Source organism: Hypanus sabinus, chromosome 8 (assembly GCF_030144855.1).
Source record: "Hypanus sabinus isolate sHypSab1 chromosome 8, sHypSab1.hap1, whole genome shotgun sequence".
Lineage (NCBI taxonomy): Eukaryota > Metazoa > Chordata > Chondrichthyes > Myliobatiformes > Dasyatidae > Hypanus > Hypanus sabinus.
Genome location: NC_082713.1, coordinates 74,348,130 through 74,371,884, shown reverse-complemented (window position 1 = coordinate 74,371,884; position 23,755 = coordinate 74,348,130). Strand labels below are relative to the sequence as shown.

The window sequence follows — 23,755 nt, the reverse complement described above, 5'->3', positions numbered from 1 at the left end:
AGATCTGACACCTGACCAGGTTCATTTCCCAATACCTGATCAAGTACAGCCTCTCCTCTTGTAGGCTTATCTACATATTGTGTCAAGAAACCTTCCTGAACACACCTAACAAACTCCAACCCATCTAAACCCCTTTATCTAAGGAGATGCCAATCAATATTAGGAAAGTTAAAATCTCCCATCCCAACAACTTTAGTTATGCTGGCTTGTTTTCCCTGGAGTGAAGAAAGGGTGAATGTGTTAGAAGCATACAAAATTATGAGAAGCATAAATAGGCTGGTCAACATGTAAGAAAGATCTTTGGGTTAGCCTGGGAGAATGAATTGAGGAGAGCAGGCACAGGTCAGAGTTGAAGTCAAGGCCTCAGTCAGAGCTCGATGTCAGTGGCAAAATCACAGGGCAATAGAAACAGAATCTTAGAATATCTTTATGGTAAGATAGATAGGTCCATGATAAGCAATGAGGTGAAAGGTTAAGGGGTGAGGTAGAAATACAAGCAATCACGAGGAAATCTGCAGATGCTGGAAATTCAAGCAACACACCACAAAATGCTGGTGGAACACAGCAGGCCAGGCAGCATCTATAGGGAGAAACGCTGTTGATGTTTTGGGCCGAGACCCTTCGTCAGGAAATACAGATCTGATTTGCAATCTAGTCTTCAGCACATAATTTACTAGTATGTATGTAAGTTAGCAGGAAATTCCGGCAAACATTTGGGCAGGCAAATGGAATGTTGGCCTTTGGAAAGAGGGATGGGTTATAAAGGTAGAGAAGAGGAGGAAAGTAGACGATATTTGAAAAAGTTTACCTGGAAGTAATGCTTGTTGAATCCTTTTCTTTACTTAAAGATGGGTATGTTGTCTCAGATATTGATTGGATCGGTTCCAGTTATGAACAGATCACTTTATGAGAAAGAGAGACAAGATACTAAGCTTGGTATTCTGGCGAACCAGTGGAGACTGATGTTTTCCATCAGGAAAGATACATTTCACTGCTCTTACATAACGGAATGTTCCTTTCTGATGGGCCTTTAATATCTCACACAAACACACACACACAAAATGTTTTACAAGTATTGTGATAGCAGCATGTAGTAATAAGTTTCTCATTTGTTTAAATAGCACATGAAATATATTCAGCCAGGCATTAGTCGGAGGTGCTGGTCAGAATATGTTTCTGTAGGAAGGAGCCATGACACACAAGGATGAGGCAGGAGGTCATTCATATTCAACATGGAGTAGATGATGTGGCCATCGTGTGGTCTCTCACTCAGATGTTGAGGTAATCCAGGCGAGGTAAGTGTGGAAACAGCGACATGTTGTCTAGTAAAGTCTGTCCACAGAGGAAGTGTTTGTTTTATGCATTGGAAGAGGGTGGGAGAGGTGCCTCTGGGGAGGATCAGAAACCCAATGCTCTGATCCACTCACTCACACCTTCCTCCTCTACCCATTCACTCATCCCTCCTTAGGTCTCTCAACACGCTCTCCTCTCCCTCACATTCTCTTCACTCCTCTCTTTCAATCAATCCTCATCCCCTCTTCCTTCTTCTCCCCTACTTCCCACATTCTTTCTTCCTCCCCCTTACTCTGATCACCCATCCCCTCATATTTAAGGTTGCAATCTACTCAACAGCACATCATTTATTAGTACGTGTGTGTGTAAGTTAGCAGGAAATTCCGGCAAGCAGCTGGAAAGGCAAATGGAATGCTGGCCTTTATGGAAAGAGGGATAGGTTATAAAGGTAGAGAAGTGGAGTAATGTGGAAGATATTTGAAAAAGCTAATTTCCTGTTTGTTTTCTTTATATGTAGCCTCAGATATTCATGGATTGTTTCCAGTTATGAACAGATTATTTTATGAGGAAGGGTGAGGTAGATGGGGCAGTATTTTGAATAATCAGTGATGATTTTATTGTACTGTTTTAGATTGTGAGGGTCTTCATGGGTTTCCTCTTGTCGATATAAGGTTAGAATTTCAGAGTAGCTGACCACCCATTTAAGAGAGAGATCAGGAATTTTCTTCCCTCAAAGTGCTGTAAAAATTTGGAAACCTCTGCCCCAGAGGACTGAATCATCAGATATATTCAAAACAGACAGATAGATTTGTCAATCAATTGTACTTCAAGATTTTGGAAGAATAAGCAGGAAACTGGTATTGCAGACAAGCTGATATAGCTCTGTAACTTAATGAACGGTAGTGCAGGCTTGAGGGCTTGTAAGGTCTGCTCCATCTCCTATTATGTACTTGAATGAAAGGCTAAGAGCGGAGTGCACCTTTAGCTTGTGCATCAGATAGTGTGAAGAGTTTTGTTATATGAGAAGACAGATTAGTTATAAGGATGTTATCATCCTCAGTGATCCTGGCATCCTCCATGCAGCAGTCACCTTATTAACTTACAGGAGTCTCTCCTCTGCGGCGCTGAGGTTATGGGCTCAGGACTTCCCCACTTCACCGCATCCCTGAAACATCTGCTACTGCTAGTATTAATTGTGTGTCTTTTCCTCCTGCAGGTGGGAAGGATGCATATTTGTGACTCTTGCAATATGCTTTGTGATATGCCTGCCATTACTGAATAACTGCAGTACATGAAAACTATATGGATCTTGAAGCCCTGCTAAGTGTGCTGGATGGGAATTGTGGCTGATGGAGATTGCTGGAAGGGTCTGTTATGGTGAACAATGTACAGTTGTTAGATAACGAGATTTGTTAAGGTCTTTGCGGCCCTTGACGGCACACTTGAAGGCACTTCATTCTTTTTAGCACTCTGTCAGCTTCTTGCTTGTCATTCCTGTTAGAAATCACCTCCCACTGCTCATTATTGATCTCAATGACATACTTGACCTTTGCACATGGAGCCCTTCTGCTTCCAGAATCCAGAATGTCGAGCCGTTGGAGAAAAGGGTCCACTCTCTACTTTGACCCACCAGATTGTCCAGCAAGCCTGTCTTCATTGGTTGGAGCACTGAGCATTAGAGTCAGGAAGTCGTGTTGTAATTTTATAAGACTTTGGTTGGGCTGCAGTAGGTGTATTCTGTGCAATTCTGGTTGTCCCATTACAGGAAGAATGTGAAGGCTCGGTAAATGGTACAGAAGTTGCTTACCAGCATGCTGCTTGGATTAAAGGATATAAACTAGATGAAGAGGATATAAACAGGGATTATTTTCTCTGAAATATTTGAGACTCGGGAGGTCTGATAGAATTGTATTTCTAAGTTACGAGAGGCATAGGCAATGTAGACATTGGGCAGAAATACCATGGTGCTCTTTTCCTGCAACAGTATTTTGCATTCTGCATTGTCTTTTCATGCTGTCTCTACGTGCTTATGCATGGTATAACCTGCCCAGATGACATGCAAACAAAAGACTTTCTCTCTATGTGACAATGGAAAATTGAACAGTCCAGCACTAGAACTTGCCCTTCGGCCCACAATGATGCGTAAAGCTAATTAAAATAAAGACACCTAATCCCTTTGTGCACAGTGTCTGTGTCTCTCAGTGATTTGACTATTTACGATATGGATCTTAAATGTTTCTGTTGTACCTGCCTACACCACCAAGCCTGGCAGTGAAGTTCAGGCACCCACCACTGTCTATATAAAATAAATTTTGCCCTGCACGTCCCTCTGCATCTTCCTTCTCTCACCTACATGCCATCTACTCCTACAAACACGCTGGATGAACTCAGCAGGTCGGGCAGCATCCGTTGAAATGAGCAGTCAACGTTTCGGGTCGAGACCCTTCGTCAGGACTGAAGAAGGAGGGGGGAGGGGCCCTATAAAGAAGGTGGGGAGAGGGTGGAAAACCAATCAGAGGAAAGATCAAGGAGTGGGAGAGAGGAAGCAGGGAGGGGATAGGCAGGAGAGGTGAAGAAGGAATGTAAGGGGAAAGCACTATGGGTAGTAGAGGAAGGCAGGTGTAGAGAGGTAGTAGAGAGGTGATAGGCAGCTAGAAGAGGAGGAAGAGTGAAAATGGGATGGGGGAAGGGAGAGGGAGGGAATTACTGGAAGTTGGAGAATTCGATGTTCATGCCAAGGGGCTGGAGACTACCCAGACGGTAGATGAGGTTTTGCTCCTCCAACCTGAGTTTAGCCTCATCATGGCAGTAGAGGAGGCCATGTATGGACATATCCGAATGGGAATGTGAAGCAGAGTTGAAGTGGGTAGCAACCGGGAGATCTTGTCTGTTGTGGCGGATGAAGCGGCGTTGCATGCCATCTACTATTAGACATGTTGACCCTGGGAAATAGATAGCAGCCATTAAAAAAGGCCTGCCATCAGCGGTGCACTTCAATAATAAACCAATGACTAGAGAAGGCATGCTCATCAACTTCTCACCTGATTCAGCTCTCACTTACTAGGGCCTATTTACAACTGTCGATTAATTCACCAGGCTGCAGATTGGTGTGGGAAAACACCAGAGCATCTGGGATAAAATCCCGTGGACACAAGAAAAATGTGCAAACTCCAAAGTGACAGCGTCAGGGGTCAGATCAAATATCGGCCTCTTGAGTTCACAGGCATAGCCTCCCAGACAAGTTGAGACAAGATACTAAGCTTGGTATTCTGGCGAACCAGTGGAGACTGATGTTTTCCATCAGGAAAGAGACATTTCACTTGCTCTTACATAACAGAATGTTCCTTTCTGTTGGGCCTTTAATATCTCACATACACACACACACACACACACAAAAAAAATGTTTTACAAGTATTGTGATAGCAGCATGTAGTAATGTTTCTCATTTGTTTAAATATCACATGAAATATATTCAGCCAAGCATTAGTCGGAGGTGCTGGTCAGAATATGTTTCTGTAGGAAGGAGACACGACACACAAAGATGAGGCAGGAGGTCATTCGTATTCAACATGGAGTAGATGATGTGGCAATCGTGTGGTCTCTCACTAAGATGTTGAAGTAATCCAGGCGAGGTAAGTGTGGAAACAGTGACATGTTGTCTAGTAAAGTCTGTCCACAGAGGAAGTGTTTGTTTTATGCATTGGAAGAGGGTGGGAGAGGTGCCTCTGGGGAGAATCAGAAACCCAATGCTTTGATCCACTCACTCACACCTTCCTCCTCTACCCATACACTCATCCCTCCTCAGGTCTCTCAGCACACTCTCCTCTCCCTTACAGTCCTCTCAATCCACCCTCTCCCTCTTCCTTTCCTCTGTTTCTCACACCCCTTCTTCCTCACCCGCACTCTGATCACCCATTCCCTCATCCCATCCCTCTAAATATCCGCCTTCTCATCCCTTACGGCTCTCAAGCACACTGTCTCCTTTCTGTCAACACTCCCATCCTTCTTAACTTCTTGTTGTCCCATCTCATCACCTCTTCCAACTCCCTTTTAACCCTTCCTCTTGCTCCACACCCTCTATCCTCCTCTTCTCACTCCTTTCCCCTCCACTTTCCTCTTCCTCTCCCTCCTCTTCCCATTCACCTCTCTCTTTCCCATTCCCTTACCTGCTCCCGTCCTTTCTTTGCCCTCTCACTCCCTCTCCACTCCACCTTCCACCCCTCCACTTTACTTGCCCTTCCTCTCTTCCCCCTCCCTTTTCCCACTTCCCCATCCTATTTCCCAGTCCCCTCCTCAGCCCTTCCTAAACCACCCTGCATTCCTACTGCTCACTTCCCCATCCCCCTCATTTTCATTTTTCCCCCATTTCCCCTTCCTCATTCTCACTCACTTTTCCATTCACCCTCCTCCTCCATTCCACCTCCCTCCCCTTCTTCCCACTTCCCTCCCTCCCTCCATCATTCCCTCTCTTCTCTTCACTCTTTTCACCATCTCCCTCTCCCAACTCCCTCCTCTTCACTGCCCCTCCCATTTACTCCCTTCTCTCCTCTCCCGCATTCCAGCTCCTCTCACTCCTGCTCGCCCTGTCACCCACCTCTATCACTCACCCTCTCTCTCCTCTTCCTACACCTCCTACACTCCCCCACCCTCTCTCCTCTCACTTCCCCTTCTCTCCCTCTTCCCCCTCCCTCATGCCCCTTGCCAGTCCTCTCTACCTTCCCACTGCTACTCCTAATTCCCTTTCCCCTCCTCTCCTCCTTCGCCCTCCCTCTCTCCCCTCCCCTTCCCTGTCATCTCACTCTTCCCCACTCCCCTTTCCCCATCCTCTCAACCCTTCATCTCCCCATCTTCCTCTCCCCTTCCCCCTCACTCCCTTTCCTCCCTAACCTTCCTTTTCTCCCCTTCTTCCTTCCCCATTCTCTCTCCCTTCCCCCTCTCTCTTTCCTTTCCACCCCTTCCCTGTCCTCTCACTCTTCCCCAATCCCCTTTCCCATCCCACTCTCACCTCTTCTTCTCATCTCCCCATTTCCCTCTCCCCTTCTGCTTTCCTCATTCCCCATCCCCTTTCCTCTCCCCTTCCCCCTCCCTCTCTGCCTTCCTATTCCCTCTCTCCTATTCCTTCTTTCTCATCCTCTTTCCCCATTCCCCTTCCTCTCCCCATCCCCCCTCACTCTCCCTTCCCCACACTCTCTCCCTTCTCCTCTCCCCTTCCCCTCTTCTGCTCCCATTCTGTATCCGTTCTCCTTCTCCTCTCCCATCTTGTTCTTTTCTCTTCCCATTCCCCATCCACCCCTCTCTCCTCCCCATCCCCTCCCTCTCTCCCCCATTCTCTGTCCCCAGTCCCCATCCTCTCCCTCTTCCCCACTCGCCTTTCCCCATCCTACTCTCACCTCTTCCCATCCCCTTCCCCTCTCTCTTCCTTCCCCTATCCCATTCCCCCTTCCTCTCCCACTATCCCCCTTATCCCTTCCCCTCCCCCTCTCCCCCTTACCATCCCCCTTACTATTCCCTCTTTCTCCATTCCCCTCTCTCCTTCTCCCCTCCTCTCCCTCCCTTCCCCTCTTCCCTCCCACCCCATTCCCCACCACTCTCCTCTTCCCCTTGCCCCTTGCTCTTCCTTCTCCTTTCCCCCTTTCATTCCCTCTCCCATTGCCCCTCACCCCTTCACTCCCTCTCTACCCATCACCATCCCCCTTCCCAATCCCTCTCTACCCCTTTCCCCTCCATCTCTCCACCTGTTTCCTTTCTCCCTCTTCCCTGCCTCCACATTTCCCTCCCTCTCTCCCTCTTTCTCCCTTTCTTTCTCATTACCCCTCCCCTCTCTCTCCATTTCCTCCTCTGCTATCCTAAATCCCCTTTCCCTGTCCTACTCTCACCTTCTGCCCACACCCTCCCTTCCCCCTCCTCTCCCCTTCCCCTCTCCCTTCTCCTCTGCCCATTCCCCTTCCCCTCTCTCTTTACCTCCCTTTCTCCCCTTCCACCACCCTCTCTCTCTTCCCTTTCCTCCTCCATTTCTTCCCCTCCCCGTTCCACACCCTCTCCTTCCCCACTCCCCTTTTCCCTTCCTACTCTCACCTCTTCCCCTTCTCCTCTCCCCTTCTCTTTCTCCTGTTCCCAATTCCCCTCCCTTCCCCCAGTCCATCCCTCTTCCACCTCTCTGTCTCCCCCTCCCCTTTCCCTCCCTCTACCTCTTCTCCTCCCCGCTCCCTCTCTCCCCTTTCACTTCTCCTCCCTCTCCCCTTCTTCCCCATTTCACTTCCTCTCAGCCTCTTCACCTACTTTTCTCTCCTTTCCCACCATCTCCCTCCAGCCATCCCCTCCTGCCCCTTCCCCCTCACTGCCCCTTTGCCCTCTCCGTCCTCTTCCTTCTCTCCCTCTTCCCCACCCCATCTTCTCCTTCTCCTCTCCCCATTCCCCACACCTCTTCCTCTCTTCCCTTCCTCATTCCTCTCCCCTCCCTCTCTCTCCCCTTTCCCCTGCCATGTTCCCATTCCCTCTCTCCCCTTCTCTCTTCCCCCTTTCCACTCCCTCTCCCTCATCATCTCCCTCTCTCCCCTTCCCCTCCCTCTCCCCATTTGCTCTCTCCCCCTCCCCTACCTCTTTCTCCCTTCCTGTTGCTCCCCTTCTCCTTTCCCTCTTTCAATCTCTCTTCCCCCTCCCTCGTCCCCTCCCCAATTCCCACTTCCCTTTCTCCATCCCAGTCTCCTCTCTTCCCTTTCCCCCACTCCCCTTCTCCCTTCCCCATTCACTTTTCCCCTCGACTGTCCCATCTTCTCCTCCTCTTCCGATTCCTCATCCCCTTTGCCCCCCTTTATCCCTTTCTCCTGTCCTCCTCCCTCTCCCCTTCCTCCCTCCCTATTCCCACTCTTTCTCCATCTCTCTTTCCCCTTCCCCCTTATCCCTGCCTCTCCCCATTCCACCTTCCAGCTCCTTCTCTCCCTTTCTCCTCCCACTCTTCCCATTACCCCTCCCCACTCCTCTATCCCCTTCCCCCTTTATCCCTCCATCTCTCAATTCTCCCTCTCTCCTGTTCCCCCTCCCTCTTTTCTCTTCCCCTTCCACTCCCTCTCTCCCCTTCCCCTTACCCCCTCCCCATTCCACACCCTCTCCCCCACTCCCCTTTCAACATCCTACTCACCTCTTTCCCTTCTCCTCTCCCTTCCTCTCTCCCATCTTTATCTCTCCCCATTCCACATTCCCTTCCCCTCCCCTCTCCCTTTTCCCCTTCCTCCTCCCTCTCTGCCCTTCTAGTCCCCTCTTTTCTCTTACCCACCCCCTCTCTCTTTCCTTTCCTCTCCCCTTCACCCATCCTACTCTCACCTCCCCATTCCCCTCTGCCCTTCCCCCTTTCCCCCCCCCTGTCCCCATCTTGTCCCTCTTCCCCACTCCCCTTTTCCAATCCTACTCTCCCTGGCTCTTCTACACTCCCCATTCCCCTTCCCTCTTCCCCCTGATTCTCTCCCCTTCCTCTCTCTTCTCCCTTCCCCCGCCACCTTCCCATTCCCCTTCCCTCATCACCTCTCTCTCTCTCCCTTCCCCCTTTCCTCCTTTTCTCCCCTTCTCCTCCCTCTCTCTCCCCCTTTTCCTCTCCCCATCCCTCTTTCCCTCCATTTCTCCCCTTCCTCTCTCCCCTTCCACCTCCCTCTCCCCGTCCCCTCTCTATCCCTTCCCCCACCCCTCTTCCCCCCTTCCCATTCCCCTCCGTCCTCCCTCCACCTCCATTTCCTCCTTCCTGCTTGCTGTCCCTCTCTCCCTTCTTCCCCACCCACTCCCTCTCTCCCACTTCCCCTCCACCTCCCTTTCTCCCCTTCCCCACCTTCTCTCTCCCATCCCTCTTCCCCTCTCTCTCCCTTCCCTCTTCCTAACCTTCTCTTCCCCTCCACCTCCCTTTCTCCCCTTCCCTCTTCCCCTCCCTCCTTCCTTCCCCCACCTCCCTTTCTCCCCTTCCCCGCTCTCTTCCTCTGCCTCACTCCCCTTTCTTCCCCTCCCTCTCTTCCCCCTTCCCTGTCTCTCCTCTTCCCCTCCCTCTTTCCCCCTTTCTCTCCCCTTTCCCCTCCTTCTTTGCCACTTTCTCTCCCCTCCCTCTCTCCTCACCCCCTCCACTTCCTCCTCTCCTACTTCCCTTTCTCGCCCCTTCCCCTCGCTCCTCCTCCTCCACTGCCCGCATCTCCGAAGCACCCTCACACACCCCCACCCCCATCCCCATCCCCTGGCCCACGGCCAGCTCTGTAGCTAGAGACGGGTTAAGAGGCGAGCCCTGACGTCAGACCGGTTCCGACAGATGCCCCCTCTGGTGCGTACGGGAAGGGGGCAGGTGGCCGTTGTCGGGCTGCCCGGGAGGGCTGTGGAGCAATGAGGAGGGCAGTGGAAGGGAGCGGAGGTAGTCGGCGCGAACCGTGCAGCCGCTGAAGCGGGCGCTGCGCTGCGGAGCGGGGAGCGGAGTCACTGCGGCTTCGCAGCCGGGCCGGAACCGCTGGGCAGCCGAGGAGAGGGAGCTCCTAGCCGCAGCTGAAGACAGCAGCGATGTGGAGACTGCAGGAGGAGCGAGTGTCCGGTGTCTGCTCCTTCCTTACCGGACTCTCAGTGGTCTATTGGGCTCAAAGGTACAGTTAACTCCACTGGTCGCCAACCTTAAACCTTATTTCCCTCGATAAACCCTCCTTTACCGTCTCCCCTGTATTCTGCATGCAGGGTTTGGTTACTGACACGTTCCCATTCTGTCTCGAATACAACACTGAATATACACCATTGAATGTGTTTGGCCGAGTATTATAATCACCTATTCCGCCCCCCCCCTTCCTTTCCTTTGATGTGCCCAAAATCGGGTTGTGCTCTGAATATCCAGCGGACACCATCCGCTGTCTTCACATAACTGGCAGGAGAGACATTAAAAGGCATGAATTAACTCTGCATGTATGCTCCACACCGTGTATTCAGGTGAAGTCTGCACTGATAGGTTCCCACTGTTTATTCCATGCGCATACCCTCTCTGGTCCACCATTGCTTGTGGAACTCTGACCAGACCAGAGTAGCATCTGTGCACTCTACCATATCTGGGAAAGGAGGTCAAAGATGGGAGCTGGTGGGCAGAGGAAGGGCGGATCAAGGTGAGGAATGGCGCTGGTCCTTCCTCTGTGCTTTCACATTAAGGGACACACTGAAAATCAAATTTGAAGTTCTCTTTCTTCCTGGATGGCCTGTCTCCATTTTGAGCAGTTCTGGGCTAGGGAATGGAGGCTCAAGAGACTGCAGATGCTAGAAACTGGAACAACATGAAAAGGTGCTTGAAGAAATCAGTTAGTTGGGTAGCATCTGCGGCAGGGATAGGGTAAGGGGGCAAGTCCAGGTCCAGATGAAGAGTCTTGACCTGAAATTTAGATTGTTGATTTCCCTCTACTGACCTGCAAATTTGATGCTGGCTGACCTGCAAAATTCCTCCAGCATCTTCTGTGCTGCTGCAGTCTGGGTGATTCTCACAAATGGGCAATGCTGATATCTTCTTTCAGGGAGTCTCTGAGGAACCTTGTGAAGCACCTTCTCCGTCCTTGCATGAGTGAGCTCAGAATAGGTTGCCTGTTTTGGGAGCCTGGTGTCAGGCACATGATCAACTTAGCCTTTCCAATGGACCCAGTAGTTGTGGTCTTGGCGCTGGGTGTGCTGGCCAAGGAGAAGACTCTGATGTTGGTTTGCTTACGCTGTCAGTGGATTTGGAGAACTCTGTGGGCTGACGTTGGTGCTTTGAGATGACCATCATAGGTAAGGTGCTTCAGAAGCATTCCGGAGGGTCGGATCATTGCTGCACTGTAGAATCTCAGTGCCGTGTTTAAAATTTTGATCACCCTTTTCCACAGACAGCCAAAGCCTGTTCCGGAACACTGGAGAGATGTTGAATGCTACCATGAATGTGTATCTTCCCTGCCAGGTGTTGACAAGGAAAATGATCCACAATTTCCAGATGTTGTTGTCATAGGGGCAATGTTATACGGTAGAGGACCTTGTTAAATGGACATTTAAAGAGCACTTCAGGGAGCCCTGTGCCTGACCCATCAGAGAACTTGTTCACCAGTTGAGTTCAGTCCTTTGTGGATATAAATCTGACCCTTTGGCTGCCATTAGCAAATGGGAATGTTGGCTATTTTGAGAGCGACTCAGACTGACGCTGTTTCTGTTCTCTTGCCTCAGTGTCAATGGAATCGGTAACATTTCCCTGGTGAAAAGAACAGTGGACAGATTGCTCAGAGGATACGACATCCGTCTCAGGCCTGACTTTGGAGGTATTTCAAACTGTTATCATCACTAAACTTTATGAGATAGCTCCAACTTTGACGATTGGGAGATTTCAAATTCCTGTACTGAAAACGATGACAAGATAGTGTGTGTATAGGCCTCCTTTGTATTTTTATAGGGTATGAATTATCAGGAATGCTTTAACTGAAGGCGCTGGGCGATCAAAAAAATGATTGGGTTGATAGACATAAATGGTTTCCACTTTTGGGAGGGTCCCAGGCATAGTGACATAATGTTAAAGTTAAACCCAGGCCGCAGAAGGATGTTGTCTGGAACACTTCATATAGACGTGGGAATCCCAGAATGTCCCTTTCAAAAATTCCAGAGGCTGCAATGTAATATTTCGAAACAAAATTTGTTTGTAACGTGAAATAAGCAAATGGAAGTCATTAAGATACAGAACATTGTACGGCAGGTCACGACATTGTACGGCAGCTTAGGACTGGATGGCTTCCTACAGTTCTCATGTTATATCAGTGTTAACATTTCTGTTAGACGTTACTGAAACCTTTGTTTGTCTGTCAGTCACTAAATGCTTTATTACACTAATCCTTTCAGTAATCTGAGTGTAAAATTATATCTATCATTAATTTGTTCTGTTTGAGTTGGCTTTCTGGTAATTTTATTGAAATTTTTACTTTAACTGGGAGCTGGTTGTGCAAGGCCTCATCTCTTGCATACTTTGAGAGAGAGGCCCAGCTTTAGAGTACATCATTTAAAACTCAACAATGGATGCTTAAAAGGAGCTTGCAATTGGAAAAGAGCAGCATGATTAAACACTTAATATTTTCTTTATCGCCAGGATCTCCAGTTACAGTGGGAATGAGTATTCATATCGCCAGTATAGACATGATCTCTGAAGTTAACATGGTGAGTTAAAGGATGTTATTGTGGCTAAAATGTACTTAGTAAGTTTGGTGTGTACCAGGATAAGACCATGAGGTATTTAAGAGATGAAGTGTTTCGGCCAATGGTGTTGGGTATTCCATACAGGAATAATAGAGACACCATTCAGAATGGAGATTGGCAACTTACTTTTCACATATGTGTTAAGGAGCAACATTAGCTAATGTTATTTATTCCCTTATTCCAAAAGGGATAAGAGCGAGAAACCAGGAAACTACAGGTCATTCCTTAAAAAATAGTTTGGAATTTACTGGAAAAAATTTCTAAGTGACAGGGTTTATATTCACTAAGAAAGACAGGCTGATTAAAACGATGCAATATGGTTTGGGCAGGAGAAATCTGGTCTCATAAATCTGATTGACTTTTTTTTGAGAAGATAATTGATGAAGATAGGGCTGTAAACATGGACTTAAGCAAAGTTTTTGACAAGTCCTGTGTAGAAAGCTTTTCCAGAATATTAGGGCGCATGCGATTTACGTTGTGTTAGCAAACTGAATTGGATTGGTGATAAAAAGCAAAAGATACTTGTTGAGCGATGTTTTCCTGAGTGGAATTCCGTAACCAGTGTTGTGTGCAGGAATTGGCTCTGAGGTCATTGTTTTGTGAGTTGAGCTCCTGAAAAAGTTTGCTGACAATACAAAATTTGGTGGCGTCATAGATCATGAAGAAGACAATGGTCCTCAGGAGTAATCAAAAACAGAGAGAAATTGTGGTATACATAGTTCCCTGAAAATGGTGAAGACAGGTGGATAGGCTCATGAAGAAGCCATTTGGTAATCTTGTCTTCATGGGCCGAGACAGTGAGTAAAATAGTTAGTATGTCATGTTGGAGCTGTATAAAATGCTGGAGTATTGTGTGCATTTCTGCTTGCCACAATACAGGAATGACGTGGCGTAAGAGTCCAGAAGCGGTTCACCAGCCAGATGCCTGGATTGCAAAGGTGAGATCATAAAAGGGAAATTGAATAAATTGTGTTTATTCTGACTAGAATGTAAAAGGCAGAGGATGATCTTATAGAGATTTATAAAATACAAAGAATATGTTTTTGGTAAGTGGTCAGAGTCTTTTTCCCTGGGTGGGGAAGTCTGAAACTAGAAAGTACAGGTTTAGGGTGAAAGGAGAGACATTTAAAGGAGATCTTAGGGGCAAGTGTTTTCACTCTGAGGGTGATGGTATCTGCCAGAAGAGATGGTAAAGGTAGATACATACAATTACAAGGATTAAAAGGCATTTTGATAGTAAGGAGGGGATGGATACAGGCCTAATGCAGGAAAATAGAATTGGCATAGATGGGCATCACAGTTGGTGTAGACAAATTAGGCTGATAGGCCCCATTCCCATGCTTCGAGTCTCTGCACTACATTGTTTGTTAAGAAAACTAATTAAACACATTCTGCGCAGTGCACAGAGACAGCTGCACTTTCTCCCCACCTGATGTTGGATTAAATCCCCGATAGCTTTTCAAATGTATATGTAAATTCCATTGCATTGTTGAAGGAGCCAAGAGGCTTTAGTTCACTATTTATATCTCAACCAACATACCTAAAAACAATGTAATCTGTTTGTGTGTATGTTGATGTTCGGTGGACTTGTTGAGTGAAAATCAGCTGCTGTATTTCCTTTATTACAGGTAACAGTATTTTGAAAGTAATAGATACCAATGCATGTCCTAAATTCATGACCAAACAGTAATATTTTTTTAAATCTTTAAAGGAGGAGAGTAAGTGACGTGAATAACATGGGCTAGAGGACCCCCCACAACTGACTCCTAAGGTTTTCCAATCCAATTTAATTGTAGATAGTTTTAAATATTAAAGTAAAGGTATTGCAATACCAACTTTTATCAGCTTCACTTTTGCCCTAACAGAAGGTACAAGTCAGCTGCCTTCCTGGGCTACTACAAGAATGCTGAAGAAGGTCCTCCTGCAATGTTGTCTATTGGTTGGGTGTATCAAGTCGCAATGAGAGTAGAGAAGGTGCAAAGTATTTATAGAATATATTCCTGCCAGATTAACAGCAGGGTGAAATCTGTATAAGCCTGTTTTCTTTGAATCTGGAAGAGGGAATGGAATGAGGACTGCTGCAGTCAAACTATTTGGCAGCTTGCTATTGTCTTCTTCATGTATGGTACACAGGTGCTGGGAGGAATTAATCGTTAAGGTGGTGGTTGAAGTGCTAATCAAGTAGATAGTTTTGACTGGATGGTGTTGAGTTTGTGTTGTTGAAGCTGCACTCAACCAGGCAAGTAACTCCTTTAATCTCAGCTGATTGAATTTTGTAAGATGACATTAAGTGAGCAGCGACAAGAATAATAGGGTTCCAGCTCTGAAACAATGAAAGCCAATCTTCCTGCAATGAGGTGACCAGAGCTGAGCACAGTACTCCAAAGCGGTGTCTGCTCAGGGTCTGATAGAGCTGCAACATTACCTCTCGGCTCCTAAACTCAGTAGATGAAGGCCAATGCACCATATGCTGCCTTAACTACAGAGTCAACCTGCGCAGCAGCTTTGAGTGTCTTACAGACTCTGACCCAAAGTTCCTCCACACTGCCAAGAGTCTTACCATTAATGCTACATTCTGCCATCATATTTGACCTACCAAAATAAACCATCTCACACTTATCTGGGTTGAACTCCATCTGCCACTTCTCAGCCCAGTTTTGCGTGCTATCAATGTCCCACTGTAACCTCTGACAACCCTCCACACCCCCATCCTTTGTGTCATCAGCAAATCCCATCCCTCCACTTCCTCATCTAGGTCATTTATAAAAATCACAGAATAGGAGTCCCAGAACAGATCACTGAGGCACACCACTCGTCACTGACCTCCATGCAGAATATGACCTGTCTACAACCACTATTTGCCTTCTGTAGGCAAGCCCATTCTGGATCCACAAAGCAAGGTCCCGTTGGATCCCATGCCTCCTTACTTTCTCGATAAGCCTTGCATGGGGAACCTTATCAAATGCCTTGCTGAAATCCATATACACTACATCTACTGCTCGTCCTTCATCAATGTGTTTAGTCACATCCTCAAAAAATTCAATCAGGCTTGTAAGGCTCGACCTGCCTTTGACAAAGCCATGCTGACTATTCCTAATCATATTATGCTCTCCAAATGTTCATAAATCCTGCTTCTCAGGATCTTTTCAATCAACTTACCAACAACTGAAGTGAGACTCACTGGTCTATAATTTCCTGGGCTATCTCCACTCCCTTTTTTGAATAAGAGAACAATATCTACAACCCTCCAATCCTCTGGAACCTCTCCTAACCCTATTGATGATGCAAAGATCATTGCCAGAGGCTCAGCAGTCTCCTCCCTCGCCTCCCACAGTAGCCTGGGGTGCATCTCATCCAGTTACCCAACTTGATGCTTTCCAAAAGCTCCAGCACATCCCCTTTCTTAATGTCTATATGCTCAAGCTTTTTAATCCATTGTAAGTCATCTCTACAATTGCCAAGATCTGTTTCCATAGTGAATACTGAAGCAAAGTGTTCATTAAATACCTCTGCCATCTCCTCCAGTTCCATACACACTTTTCCACTGTCACACTTGATTGGTCCTATTCTCTCATGTCTTATCCTCATGCTCTTCATATACTTGTAGAATGCCTTGGTGTTTTCCTGAATCCTGCTCACCAAGGCCTTCTCGTGTCCCATCTGGCTCTCCTAATTTCTTTCTTAAGCTCCTTCCTGCTAGCCTTATAATCTTCTGGATCTCTACCATTACCTATTTTTTTTAACCTTTCATAAGCTTTTCTTTTCTTGCCTAGATTTTCAATAGCTTTTGTACATCACTAATCCTGTACCCTACCATCCTTTCCTTGTCTCATTGGAACGTACCTATGCAGAATGCCATGCAAATACCTCTTGAACGTTTGCCACATTTCCTCTATATGTTTCCTTGAGAACATCTGTTTCCAATTTATGCTTCTAAGTTCCTGCCTGATAGCTTCCTATTTCCCCTTACTCCAGTTAAACACTTTCCTAACTTGTCTGTTCCTATCCCTCTCCACTGCTGTGGTAAAGGAGAAAGAATTGTGATCACTAAGTGTGTGAGTATTATTTATGTGACAGGTTTAGTGTCCCAGATCCAAGGAAAAATATTTAGGAACAGATGTACACTTGATTAAAATTTAATCAAGTCTTCTCATCATAAGCTTGAAACCATTCAAAGATTTAAATAATATAAGGCCTCTGTGTTAAATACTGAGGTTTATGCCTGAATGACCAAGAATTCTGTACCATTCAACATTCTTCCAGTATATGGTACCTCTCCCAGCAACTATAGTGATAGCTGATCCAATATATTTTCCAATTCCATTGCAATGCCTATAATTGATACCTGTATCAGTTTGTGGTAGGACCTGTACTAATAACTGCACCATTGCTTATACAATTACCAGTTCAGTAATCATACCAATATCTGTATTAGTATGTATTATGGTGGGATCTCGACTGATACTCAGTAACATTGTCAGTGCCTGTACTGGTACTCTTGACAATTGTACTCAAATCTGTCGCAGCTCCTGATCTAATTTATAATTGTACTTGCATCTCTGCTGATCTCTGTGTGTTTGAGGGTATTTGTAAGAAGCACCCACACCAATACTTTTCTCTGCATTGGCAGCAATATTTAGACATCCCTGTTACTTGTACCAGTTGTACTGATCCATGTATCAACATTTGTACTTGTACCTGTAATAGAACAGTGTCTATTTCATCAACTACACTCATGTCTGTACTGCTAATTACACCAGTGGAAAGTAGTGCCATAACTTTGTCTTTATCAGTCTGTGTGTGGTAATTTTGTTAGTGCCTGTACCAATACTTCTTCTACCACCTGCTCCAATAACTGTACTGGTGTCTATAAGAGTGTTTTTCTAGATTCTGAACCATCAACTACAATGATACTTGAACTAATAATCATTGAATGACTGGTGTGGTTGTACCCATACCACTGTACCAGATCTGCGCTGTACCCGAACACCTCCTGTAAAAATACCTGTGCTAACACCTTCCTTATATACTCTGCATGCCAGTAGTTGAACTACTGTCTCTAATGCTGTACACCAGCATCTGCCCTGGTAGCTGTACTAGCCCTTAACACATCAATTCTATTCCACAGTTTTGATACAACTAACTTTATCTTAAGCAGCTCCCAATGTTCAAATGTGACTTGCTTCTGCTTGTATTTATAGGTTGTGACGAGGCTAATGAGGTCACTATGGATATACACATTCTCTGCCACACCTGAGGCAGAGGGGTGTTTAACACAATGGTGGGAAATTTGTTGGGGACCTCCCGCTGGAGAACCGAGGCTCTCTCTGCAAGTTACACACCAGGGACCTCATGAGCCACTGAGGATAGCCTTGACATGTCCTCAAACCATTTCCTCTGTTCTTTTGGAAATCTCTTGCTATAATGATGCTTAGTGGTAGAGTCTCTGTTTTGGGAATCTGGTGCTGGGCATGAGGACAATGCTTTTCACCTATTGGATCTGACTGGGGTGTTAGCCTGGAAGAGGAGGCTGATGCTGGAGGTTTAGAGGATACTGTATTGGTGATACCTCTCCATTGCCTTGACATGTTTACTGTCAGAAGTCCAGGCTTTAGAAGCAATGCAGGAAGGCAGAGGCCACTGCTGCTAGGTGGTCCATAAACTTTGATCTCGATCGTCCCAGCATTTTCTCAGGTAGTTCAAATCATTATCAATGCCCCTCTGTATTTATAAATTGGCCCTTCCAATTTATATTAAATGATCCATTTTCTAAGCACCTTGTTGAGGATCTTTGCTGTCAGAGGTGATTGGTGAACTTGTAGAATTCCCCACAGCAACTGCGGAGGTCCCGTTGGGTGTATTTAAGGCAGAGCTTGATAATTTCTTGATTAGACATGCCATCAAAGATTAGAGGGAGAAGGCCAGGGACTGGGGCTGAGGGTGGGGAAAAAAGGGTCAGCCATGATTGAATGGTGGAGTGGACTCGATGGGCCAAAGAGCCAAATTCTGCTCTTATGTCCTATGGTTTTGCACAGTGGATGATCTTCTGTGCATGAGTGTAAGGTTCAGTCTCTCATATTGTGTATCACTTGCCAATGATGGAGATTGGAATGAGTTTGGTTCTAATGTGGAGGAAATGCAAGTTCTTCGGTTTCCCAGTGTCCTATTTGTTAGTCCACTCTGATTTGAGAATTTGTTGGTGGTGAGGTACAGTAACTGTAGCTGGACCAACACCCATAATTGTACCATCCCCTGTATCCCTAGTAACAGCATCAGGTTCATTCTCACTGACACGCGTCATGAACTTTGTTGTTTTTTAGCAATGCATAAAATATGCTATAAATTACCATAAGAAATGTGTTTCTAGGTAAAATGGTGGGACACTCAGTCACAGTGGCCTCTCTGGCTCTAACCAATGGCGTCGTTGTTTGTCCTTTTAAGCCTTTCTTACGATTGAAAGACATTGCTGGATATTGAGAGCCCTGAGTGCTGTAGATCTATCTTGCTGGTGAGTTGCCGAACAGTGGTGAAGCTCAGTGTGGGTTTGTTGCTTACCATGTCATCACCTGCTACCGTCACCCAGGTCCAACAAACAGTGCAAACGATTGTCTTGGGTGTTTTTCTTGTGATCGCAAGAGAACGGTTGGACATTGCTAAGGTAGTACACTGCAAGTCCGGTTCATTGGCAAGATCACCGGCCGGGGAACTATGTGGCCTTGGTAGCTACACAGATCAGGCCTTCGTGCCACGGCATCGCCTGTTGCGGCTGCCTGGGGGAAGAAGACACGGGAGGCAGGGTGGGAGCGAGCAGAAGTGTGTCGGGCACTCTGGATTCTGTGCAGGGCTGGGGGCCGCCCCCCTCGTGCTGCTCTCCAGTGTTTGTTCGGTGGAAGGCCAGCTAGATTGCGTTCATCTGCAGCTGACCCAGTACGAGATGAGAAACTCCTGCGTGCCTGTACTTGTACAAACAGGGCTTCTGGACAAGATCCCCTGTACCATCAATCTTCAGGAGTCCCATGCTGCTCGGGGACTTGGGCGACAGTTTTTTTGTGCTGTTGGAACTATGTGTACTGTGTTCTGTGTGTGACTGTTGGTACTGTTTTGCACCTTGGGCTCAGAGGAATGCTACTTCATTTGGCTGCATACACCTGTAGAGTTAGATGACAATTAAACTTGAACTTGATGATGATAATAAATAAGTAGATCAAAAAAGAACAAAGTGGTGAGGTAGTGTTCATGGGCCATTCATAAATTTATTGCTTGGATTACTGAGTTTACCCACAAGAAAACTAATCTCAGGGTTGTATATGGTGACATATATTTACTTTGAACTCTGACCTCCTTCCCACCATCAAGCTACGTACAACCTGGGCACAATTTTTAGTGGCCAATTAGCTTGAGCTCATGTGCTTTTGGAGACAGACAGAAACTGGAACATCCAGATGAAACCCTACAGGGAGAATGTGTCAATTGTACTTGTGTCACTAGTGCTGTGAGGCACTAGCTGAGTAGCGTACAGCATGTAGGACGGTACCTTTTTCAAAAAAAAAATAGGAGAACAAATTTTACTGGCAGGCAAGATTAAGGAGAATCCCAGTGCACATTATAAGGATATCAGGTGCAAGAGGATAACCAGGGAACGAGTAGGTCACCTTAGCATCCAAAAGTGCAAATTATAATTGGAACTAGGGGATGTAGGTGAGGGCTTCAATAATTTCTTCTCAGTATTCACTAAGAAATAATAAATGGTAGACATTCAGGGAGAGTGTTAGTGATGTTCTTTCAACAGGACAGCATTAAGAAAGAGGAAGTGTTTCTTACTGATGCAGATAAATCCAATGGATCTACTGAGATGTATCACAAGCCACCATGGGAGGCAAGGGACAAGATTGCTGGTGCCCTGGCAGAGCTGTTTACATTGTTGCCTGCCACTGGTGGAGTATCAAATGACTAGAGGATAGTTCATGTGGTTCCCCTATAAATAAAGGACAGCAGGGATAAGTCAAGTAATTATAGGCTAGGACATCTTTTATCAGTGGTAGGGAAATTGTTTGAAAAAATTCCAAGAAACATGATTTATTTACACTTGCAGAGGCAATGATTGATTAAAGATAGCCTGCATGGGTTAGCTCGTGGGAAAACTGGTTTCAATAATTTGATTTTTTTTAGAAGAGGTAACTCAGTATACACTCAGTGGCCACTTTATTACATACCCCTGTACACCTGTTCGTGAGGGCAAATATCTAACCAGCCAATCATGTGGCAACAGCTCAATCTATAAAAGCGTGTAAAGATGCATCATTTGTACTAACAACCAATGCAACTGAAGGGCGTGCAGGGGCCAGCCCACAAGTGTGGTGGATTCTTTCTGGTTTCTTGCTTTGTGGCTACCTGTGAGCAGGCAAATCTCACGGCTGTATAATTTATATATTTGTTGATAAAAGTGGTTCAGTTGTTGTTCAGACCAAACACTAGAATAGGGAAAAAATGTGATCTTAGTGACTTTGACTGTGGAATATTTGTTGGTGCCAAATGGGGAGGTTTGAGAATCTTAGAAATTACTTGGATTTTCTTTAGAGTTTGCAGAGAATGGTGCAAAAAAACAAACAAAAAAATCCAGTGAGTGGCATTTCTGTGGGTGAAAGTGCCTTGTTAATGAGAGAGATGTCAGAGGAGAATGACCGGACTGATTTGAGCTGATAGGAAGGCAACAGTAACTCAAATAACTGCGTGGTTATGACAGCTTAGCATCCAAAAGGAGGTATCTAATAAAGAGGCCAATGAGTGTATTGATAAAAGTTGTGCAGAAAATGCTTGGCTTGAAATGACCCGCATGGTGGGCTGGTCCAATAGATTAGAGCTCATACAATCCAAACCTAACTGCCAATTTGGATATAAAATTGGTTTTATAATGAGGGGCAGAGATTAATGGAGGAAGGTTACTTTTGAGATTGGAAGACTATGAACCACGAGGATTAATGTTGAGATATTTATTTGTAGTGTACATTAACAACTTGTAGATCAGTGTAATACAGAAGGCATAATAAATAAGGTTGGCATTGACAGAAATTTGTGATGTTCCATCAATAGCAGGGAGTGTTACCTATTTAATATTTAATTAGCATTTGAGTAATCTTGATTAAATATTGGTTGATTATGCATTCTTGTTTGTTTAAATAATTTGCTATGGTTTATAGGTATAAATACATGAATTACATAAAGTAAAGTCAAGGTTAGACGCTCATTTCAGACTTCCATATCTTGCTGATATTGTCAAAGTAATGCAGGAACATTTAGAACCAAAACCATTGTTGAGTGAAAAATGAGTTAGGTTTCACAAGTGGAACCAAAAGGAAGGGGAGTCCAGTTCAGTGTGACTGGCTGAATCAATGAGATCATCTATGCTTTGTCAGTTTGGTCATTGACTTGAGATCCACTGAGAGATCATTTAGTTTCTGGAATCTTACAAGAAAGCATTCAAAAATGATTGCTGAAGCATAACTTGCATTTAAAAGAGCAGTTGAAATCACTGTTTCAATGGAACCCTCAGACAGAGATGCAACTGAGTTGCAGTCAGGAATAAAAGTGAGTGTGAACAACATTGCAGTGTGGAGACAGAAATCAGCCTGGCCAAACTAATTGTGTTACCGTTGTGGCAGGGGCTGACATGCACCAGAACAATGCAGGTTTAAAAGTGAAACTTGTAGAAAATGCATCAAAGTAAGACATATACAAAAAGCGTGCTGGGTAGACAAAAATAAATGGAATGCACAGGGAAGGGAAGTCATCAAAATGTCAAGTTGCAGTTGCAAGAAGAGCATTAATCTGCATGCTGTTGATGTAAAATCTGATAATGATGAGAGTGACTCTGACTGTATGGCCTTGAGATTTACAGTGTGAAATTTAACAATAGACAAGCAATGTGGTTTACACCAGAACTGAATAGCAGATTAGTTAAAATGGAATTAGTCACTGGTTCAGCTGTTTCAGCCATTCCACAAAATGAGTTTGAGAGGCCTTTCAAAGATACTATACTAAAGCCTGCAGATATCCAACTAAGAACTTGTATTGGACAATAGATAATTCTTGTGGGAATGACATCTATAACAGTGAAATACAACAACCAACAAATCACATTGAGCTTGTATATGTCAAAACAGGAGGGACAGCATTGTGGGGATGTGATTGGCTGAGATAACTGCAAATAGACTGGAGATCCATCCACAATTTGCATGCCACATTCCTGCAAGAGAGTCAACTAAAACCTAATTACGAAATGTACTGAATAATGCCACACTGTCTCCAGGCTAAACACTATGAACCATTGCCCGACAGAGGACAAACAGGTATTGTTGCCACCTCCTGTGCCTCTGGCTGGAAAGTAAATTGGACCAGGCAGGGACCATGAAAGTGATGAAAGCAGTGGTCTAACTACAACAGTTTTTGTAGGTAAGATATTTGAGAAAACTTCTAATATGTTAGTCAGGCAGTAACTTGCAAAATGTGGCTTAGTTTTAAACTGGAAGAGAGTTCAAGGAGCTTCAGAAAAGTTGCAAGCATTCGGCTTTTGTGAATATGAAGAACCAGAATCTACCCTGTGTGCATTAAGGTTATTGCATGATCTTCAAGTGGGAGGCAAAAGCCACTTGTAAATGTAATGCAAAGACCAAAGCCCAGCTGAATGAATGGAAACCCAAAAAAAAAGGAGGAAATGGAGATATGAAAACAAAGGTTTGCCAGATGATGTTGTGGATGAGGAAACCAAGAGGAAAGTTCAGATCATAAAAAGAACAATAGAAGGATTAATAAGAGAATACTCTAGTGAACTAAATGCACCTTCTTAAGATCAAAGTGCACAAACTAGAAGAAGATAAAGAAAGGAGAAGAAAGGCATCAGGACCACTTCCTACAGTCTCAGAGTCAACTCTTACAACCACACGAAGAAGGCTCCAGAGCTTGAGATTGTTCCACAGCCACAAGTCTCACCTGCCAAGCAGAATAATCCCCCATGGCAGGAAAGACATTATCCCTCAAGAGTAAAAAGTCTTCCATCGCAATTAAATTTTTAAGCCTGAATGGGAGAATTTAAAATTGACTGTGTTGTGGACGTCTGTGTTGTAGTTGTATTATATAATATGCAATGTATATAGTTGAGATGTATTCTCTATTGAGTTGATGTTCATAACTAAGCAGGGAGAAGTGTTGTGCAATAATATTTAAGTAATCTTTGAGTAATGGTGTGTGTGTGTGTGTGTGTGTGTCTATA

At 45.4% G+C, this 23,755-nt stretch overlaps 1 protein-coding gene across 1 annotated transcript in view; it reads left to right on the top strand.

Moving 5' to 3' along the window:
- The first annotated feature begins 9,563 nt into the window (after positions 1-9,563).
- LOC132397764 (gamma-aminobutyric acid receptor subunit beta-4-like) overlaps positions 9,564-23,755 on the top strand; it is a 166,254-nt gene continuing 152,062 nt past the window's right edge. The window contains exons 1-3 of the mRNA XM_059976530.1: positions 9,564-9,896; positions 11,476-11,567; positions 12,383-12,450. Coding sequence (XP_059832513.1) covers positions 9,817-9,896; positions 11,476-11,567; positions 12,383-12,450 — 240 coding nt within the window. The 5' untranslated portion in view covers positions 9,564-9,816. The remainder of the gene's footprint in view (positions 9,897-11,475; positions 11,568-12,382; positions 12,451-23,755) is intronic.